General features: G+C 39.6%; 1 protein-coding gene across 1 annotated transcript; it reads left to right on the top strand.

Moving 5' to 3' along the window:
- Positions 1-3312: 3312 nt before the first annotated feature.
- LOC131630637 (early nodule-specific protein 2-like) lies at positions 3313-6232 on the top strand. Its single transcript, XM_058901402.1, has 3 exons — positions 3313-3999; positions 5828-5979; positions 6094-6232. The coding sequence occupies exons 1-3, from the start codon at positions 3313-3315 to the stop codon at positions 6230-6232; spliced, it is 978 nt and encodes a 325-aa protein (XP_058757385.1).
- The last annotated feature ends 1178 nt before the right edge of the window (positions 6233-7410 follow it).

The following is a 7410-nucleotide window of genomic DNA, read 5'->3' as shown; positions in this document are numbered from 1 at the left end:
GCAGACTTCCTAGATAATATTATGGAAGTCTTCATGGACGATTTTTCCGTATGTGGATAAAGTTTCGAAGGATGTCTTGCGAATTTAGAAAAAGTCCTAGAACGTTGCGTGAAAGTCAACTTAGTCTTAAATTGGGAAAAGTGTCACTTTATGGTACAAGAAGGGATTGTGCTAGGACATATAGTATCGAACAGAGGAATTGAGGTAGATAGAGCTAAAATAGAAGTTATTGAAAACCTTCAACCTCCGAAAACCGTTAGAGAGATACGAAGCTTTTTAGGACACGCTGGATTTTACCGATGCTTCATTAAAGACTTCTCGAAGATAACTAAACCATTAATCGAACTACTAATGAAAGACGCCGATTTCGTCTTTGATGACAAGTGTTTAGAAGCCTTTGAAACCCTTAAGGAAGCATTAATCTCCGCACCCATCATGCAACCTCCTGATTGGACCGAACCATTCGAAATAATGTGTGATGCAAGCGACTACGCGGTAGGCGCTGTCCTAGGTCAAAGAAAAGATAAGAAACTTCACGTTATCTACTACGCAAGTAGAACTATGGACGAAGCTCAAATGAACTACGCTACAACTGAGAAAGAGCTTTTAGTTGTAGTATTTGCTTTAGATAAATTCCGCTCATACCTAGTAAGAGCCAAAAAAATAATATACACCGACCACGCCGCGATTAGGTACCTATTAACCAAGAAGGATGCTAAACTGAGACTCTTAAGATGGATCTTGCTACTGCAAGAATTTGACTTAGAAATAAGAGATAAAAAAGGAACAGAAAATGTAGTAGCAGACCACCTTTCTCGTTTAGAAAACCTAGATCCTGAAACCGTACCTATTAACGATGACTTTCCTTACGATAAGTTATAGCTCAACTAGAAATAAATAATCCCGATGAACCTGCCGCTACCACTTTTGCTATGACCATTACCCCCTGGTATGCGGATTTCGTAAATTACTTAGCCGCTGGTGTACTTCCCCCTGATCTAACATACCAACAGAAGAAGAAATTCTTCCATGACCTCAAACAATACTATTGGGACGACCCCCTCCTTTTCAAAAGAGGTCCCAATGGAATCTTTAGACGGTGTGTACCTGAGGAAGAGGTATGAAGTATAATAACGCATTGCCATGCAACCCCTTATGGAGGACATGCTAGTACATCTAAAACCTGCGCCAGAATCCTCCAATCTGGACTCTATTGGCCCAACCTATGGAAAGACGTTCACTTTGCCGTTATAAACTGTGATAGATGTCAACGAACTGGAAATATCTCAAGACGAGACGAAATGCCTCAAAAAGGCATTCTAGAAGTAGAAATATTTGACGTCTGGGGTATAGACTTTATGGGTCCCTTTCCATCATCATTCGGAAATAAATATATACTCGTAGCTGTCGATTACGTTTCAAAATGGATAGAAGCTATTGCTTCTCCTACAAACAACACACGAGTAGTGATCAAACTCTTCAAAAATGTTATCTTTCCTAGATTTGGTGTACCAAGACGCTAATTAGCGATGGTGGATCTCATTTCATTTCAAGAATCCTTGAAAAACTCCTTCGAAAATATGGAGTGAATCATCGAATAGCTACACCGTATCATTCACAAACAAGCGGGCAAGTAGAAGTCTCTAACCGAGAAATAAAGCAAATACTGGAAAAGACTGTTGCTATATCTAGAAAGGATTGGTCATCCAAGTTAAATGAAGCTTTATGGGCTTACAGAACAGCTTTCAAAACTCCAATCGGAGCCACCCCATTCAAACTCGTTTATGGAAAATCATGTCACATCCCAGTAGAATTGGAACATAAAGCCTATTGGGCCATTAATAATTTAAACTTAAATTACACTTCTGCTGGTGAAAAACGAATTCTCGACATAAACGAATTAGACGAGCTTAGACAAGACGCTTACGAAAACGCTAAAATCTATAAAGAAAGAACGAAAAAATGGCACGACAAGCGTATATCTAGGAAAAATTTTAGCATAGGCGATAAAGTACTATTATTTAATTCTAGACTAAAATTATTTCCTGGAAAGCTGCGATCTAGATGGTCTGGTCCATTCGAAATTACTAACATATTTCCGAGCGGAGCGATAGAAATCAAAGGAAAAACGGTTGAACCTTTTGTCGTAAATGGGCAACGTCTTAAACATTACCATCGTCTCGAGAACGATGAAAATATTCAGATTTTAAAACTTGACGAGCTGCCCGCTCATTCGAAAAAATGATTTTCATTTAAATCGTCGAGCTTACGACATAAAACAAAGCGCTTAGTGGGAGACAACCCACATTTTTATTTCTCTTATTTTTATCTTTTTATTTAAAATATTTTATTTTAATTTGTTATTATTTTAATTTTCTATTTTAATCTTTTATGCTTTTTACCACTTATAATAATTATTATAATTATAATCACTATTTTAAATCATAGTTATAAAAATTTCATCTTTTTATAATTATAATTATTATTATAATTTGTTACATCTTTTAATTTTTTTTTTAATTTTCTTTTTAATTTTCCTTTTTACCAACACTAGCCTAATTCTAACTTAATCTTCATACTTTTCGACTTATAGGCCTATTTAGTAACTAACTCAACAAGATGCAAGAAGTCGACAATATGGAAGTTGTGTTCCGGGGAAGAGGAAAACAAGCAAGATATGCTAAGCTAGCTGAGAGGCAAATGGGTTTGACTCTCTACCCTCATCCTCCGACTATGGAGAAGTTGGGAATCGACGAAAGTGTCATGTACTTGCTGAACCAAATCGGTTGGACCAGTTCTCATCTGTTCCGCAAATTCTGTACCTTCCGGAAGCTCACTCTGGAGTTCTTGAGCTCATTGACTTACCTGCCTAACTGTGGCCAAGGCTTGAGGAAAGGAATTATCCTTTTTCGACTCTTTGGATTGGAGTATCAGTTTTGTGTCCGTAACTTTGCTGCTATGTTAGAAATACCTAATGGATCGGATGCATACACCACAGTTCCTGAGGAAAATCTTGCTCACTGGGAGTTGGAAAACTTTTGGGGTAAGATTACTGGAAACGATAACCCTGAAGAGCACGAATTTCAATCTGAGAGCATTCATAATCCTGCCTTCAGATACCTGCATAAGATTATCGCTCACTACATTTTCGGTAAACCCAAGAATGTCACTGAAGTTTCCAGAGAAGAGTTGTTCATCATGTTCTGCACCTCTTAGAATCGTCCGGTTAATGCTGTTACATTTATGCTAGCAAACTTCGAGCGCATCACGCAAGACGAAGTTTCACCTATTCTGATCGGTGGATTCGTCACTATGATTGCCAATGCTATTGGTCTGAGAACGCCTCTGCATAGATTGACACTGTTTGGTTCCTGCAACTCCATGAACATTCGCTTTTGCTTTAATAGAGGTATCATTGGAAACCTTGGTCCCGATCAGTTTGACCTCCTCATTGATAATAAAGTACTGGATCAGTTTACCTTACCGAATCCAAGGACGAGTGTGCACAACCCTACTAACTGGCTTTATTATGGTCAGATTCCTGATAGAGAGTCATCTCCTAAAACTCCAGAAGACTATGAACATTTTGAAGATGACATGCAAGTATCAGAATCTGAGCCTGACACTCCTCCTGGATATTATAACATGAATCACCCCGAAGGCGAGCCTATACCTGAGTATGAACCTATGCCCGAGGATGATCCTGTGCCTGAATATGAGCCTCTACCTGAAGATGAACCCGTTCCTGAGTATGAGCCTGAGACTCCTACTGGTTCACAAGAAGATCAATCTGAAGGTATGACCGATGTCGAGCCTGAACAACAACAACCTGCTGCATTCGCTGAATCAGTGGCCCAAAGAAATGCTCCTCCGAGGATCGAGCATGCTTATCATCCGATTACACATGGGCAAGCCATCGATGCACTGCAACATGAAGTTCAGCATATGCGCAACGAGTTACATACTCTACAAATGCACTTCTTCAATTTCATCGACACCGTCAATGCTCAATTCGACGAAGTCTTCAAGCACATTTATTCTAATGTGCAAAACAACAGACGTGGCTAGATGTTGACGCTTAGATTTTTAGATTTTTTTTTTATTTCTAGTTTTAGCAATTTCCTATTCCTAGCAATTTTCTGCATTATAAATTCTGCTTCTATTAACACTCAGTACCAGTTTTAATTTGAAATGCATTATTTTATTCATTACTGCTACTGTGTTATACTATTCTGGTGTCTAATTGCTATATATTTATGAATGCATATAACACACTCAGTCTGGTATTTTGCTGTTTATAGTAACATCACATGTCACTACTCTGTGCTATTCTCATAACTTTTGTATCTGTCAGCACGTGACCACAACATCACATGCGAGACGGGCATGTCCCTAGGCTAGGAGACGCCCGTCTCCACCTCTGTGGGACCACCCTTCTGCATGCTAAGGACAGGAGACGCCCATCTCCATACCCTGTCCCCCAGCAGACTGCTTGCCTGAGACGCGCGTCTCTCAAGGGCAGCAGCTGCTCTGTTTCGTTTGACCATGCAGACCATCAATTCTCCCATCTTTGAATTTTGAATTTCAAAATTCATCATTCAATATTCTTGCTTCTCCCCATTATTTCTTCCATTTAAACACCATAAACCACATTCATCCTCCATCATCACCTCTTTAACTCTACATCATTTCCCATTTTTCCATTCCATTCAAACTTCAAACACCACCATCAATTCCTTTCAATTCTATATTTACTCCACCACTTTCAAACCTCACTATAAAACCATACCACCACCATTCTTTTTCTTCACAGCCTCCAAACCATTTTTCTACTCTTCTACTCTCTACACTTTTTTCTCCTAAACACACTATGCCTCCGCGTTCAGTCATCCGAAGTGTGCGCCCTGAGAGACCACCTCCCAACCTTTCACATATTATCTTTCGAGAGGAAAACAACGATGCTCAAAGAACCAAATATCTCGCTTTCTATGAACGTTCAATTGTCCCCACGAAATTCGTGAACATTGAATGTCTAGAAACTCTGGGTCTAATAGATGGTGTCACCCGTTTACTTACAAAATCTAGCCTACACCATCTTTGTACCAAACCTGTACCCACTTATGAGCCGCTCGTCTTAGAGCTCTTGAGTTCTTTTCACTACGACACTCCTTCTGATCAACCATTCTTAACCGGTAACATCCAATTTCGGATGTTTAACCGTGACTTTAATTTAGATCAAGAAGAGGTTGCTACGTACTTGCATTTTAATAATGCACCTAATGCTCATCGCACCATCTTTCAAGAACTCCAAGGCCGACCTTGGGAACAACTCGCTTTTGAATTATGGTTTAATCTAACTGGCGAAAATGCTACCGGTTGGAGGAATCTTCACGCTTCTCATATTCAAAATCCCGCTATACGTTATTTTCAACGTGTTTTGGGTAACACTATTTTTGCAAGATCCAACAACCACAAGGTAAACCAAAATGAGTTATTTTTCCTATATTGTGCGCTAAATAATATTCGCATCAATGCCGCACCATTTCTGCTCCAACACATCCAAGGTTGCATTAACGCTCCCGCTACAAACCCCTTCTATTTTGGCGGTATTATTACCACATTGGCCTGTGCCTTAGGTCTCACTGACGATGTCATCTCCCTTTCCCATCTCATGATGCCTGCTCAGTCCCTCGATCTCACTTACTGCCGTGACTCTCACTTGGTTTCACCCCGTCATGATGGCCGTTACACTCTGGTCATCTACAAAGTTCTAATTCCAAATGTCATCCTGCCATGCCCCGAGCAAATCAACATCCGTTATATTCAGCGTTGGAGGCTTGTTAATGAAAATCCTCAAGACAACCAACCTGAACATCCTAACGAGCCGGTGGATGCAATGGAACAAGAGTTCAACCAAGCAGATGCTGATTTCAACCAACCACCTCAAAATAATCCTCCGCCTATTACTCTCGATGCCATGTATGCTGCAATTCAACGCCAAGACCAACTTTTTCAAGCCATGCAGACAAACCAAAATGAAACACTAAGGCTAACTCGAGAAATGCAACAAGAGCACCGTGACTACGCTATCAGGACCGAAGGCCACTACACAGAAATTGCTACACAATTGAATGATCTCAACATTCGTGCAAATGGCTCCCCTACTGATAGACGTCTACGTGTTCGTACAAGAGGCGCAAGCAGTTCTCGCAACCGCAACAACGAGGAGTAGTAGCTATGCATTGAGGACACTGCATCATTTAAGTCTGGGGGAGTCGTATTACTCGCTTTAGTATCATTTTTACTTTTATTTCCTTTCCTTGTAACGTTTCCTTTCAATTTCAATAAAGCATATTTATGGAATTTTAAGTCTTATATGCATATTTTCGTGTCTATTATAATTTTTCCATTTTCTTGAGCCATAACAAAAATTTTATTCCAAAACGATAAACGCATAACCCCGCACGTTCGAGAAGTACGAAGCTACTCAAATACTTAACACATAGAAACCAGAATAAAGATTCGAGACAATACCCTTATCGTCCCGACACTCTAAAACCCCCAAGTATGCGTAACCGATTTGAATACCCTTCATACCGAAACCATCGACTTTAATTTTGTAGTAACTCTTATTAGTTTATTCTAGCAGTCGGCACCGTCTTAGACACCAACTACGCAGAGAGTCGATGAATATAAGTGTATGATCCATATAATTATTATTATTATATGCTTAACTGCCAATAGAAATGTACCTACTAAGTAAGGTGATCCTCACACGATCATTTAACCTAACGGTCACAAATCTCAAATATTAAAACTCATTGTTGATTGGTTCAGAAGTTACCTGGTACTGAACTTGGTAGGAAGGACTATGGTTCGATTCCCCACAATCCACAAATGAGAGCTAAGGAGTCTACCACATAAATGTGCCAGAACTCCATAAGAAGGATCATAGTCACTAACCGGCTACTCTGCTATGTGCATGTCAAGATAATGGGCTTAATGTGATTGCGCACGAATGAAATGGGTAAAACAAGGTGATAAGTCAAGGGCAAAGCTACGATAGCATGATTCGGATTGGTATGCATGCTGGGAGTTGTCTAGTGTCGCTACTGTAAGTTTATTGCTAGGATCTACCTCACAAGTTTCAGATGAAAACACTCTGTAGCTGAGTACGACCCGAACGACGTGGCGGAAATGTTTTTCATTTTCACTGTCCTCCTGTTTTTATCTTATTATTTGCTTGAGGACAAGCAAAGGTTCAAGTCTGGGGGAGTTTGATAACACGATTTTATATCGTATATTTAGCTTAAAATCCATAAGTATTATTAGCAATTTCATTTAATTATATTGTTTTATTATGATATTATGCGGGTATTTGCGATGTTTCAGGTTTTACGTTCGTATTGA

The sequence above is a fragment of the Vicia villosa genome, unplaced genomic scaffold, assembly GCF_029867415.1.
Source record: "Vicia villosa cultivar HV-30 ecotype Madison, WI unplaced genomic scaffold, Vvil1.0 ctg.000713F_1_1_2_unsc, whole genome shotgun sequence".
Taxonomy (NCBI): domain Eukaryota; kingdom Viridiplantae; phylum Streptophyta; class Magnoliopsida; order Fabales; family Fabaceae; genus Vicia; species Vicia villosa.
Note: the sequence above shows the minus strand (reverse complement) of the source record. Positions and strands in the feature narration are given on the sequence as shown.

Excerpts from the sequence above, each read along its gene's own strand:
- LOC131630637 (XM_058901402.1), top strand. The coding sequence starts at position 3,313 with ATGATTGCCAATGCTATTGGTCTGAGAACGCCTCTGCATAGATTGACA. Across the intron at positions 4,000-5,827 it reads TCTTCAATTTCATCGACACC|CGTTGGAGGCTTGTTAATGA; the intron begins GTCAATGCTCAA and ends CGTTATATTCAG. Across the intron at positions 5,980-6,093 it reads CCTATTACTCTCGATGCCAT|GACCGAAGGCCACTACACAG; the intron begins GTATGCTGCAAT and ends CTACGCTATCAG.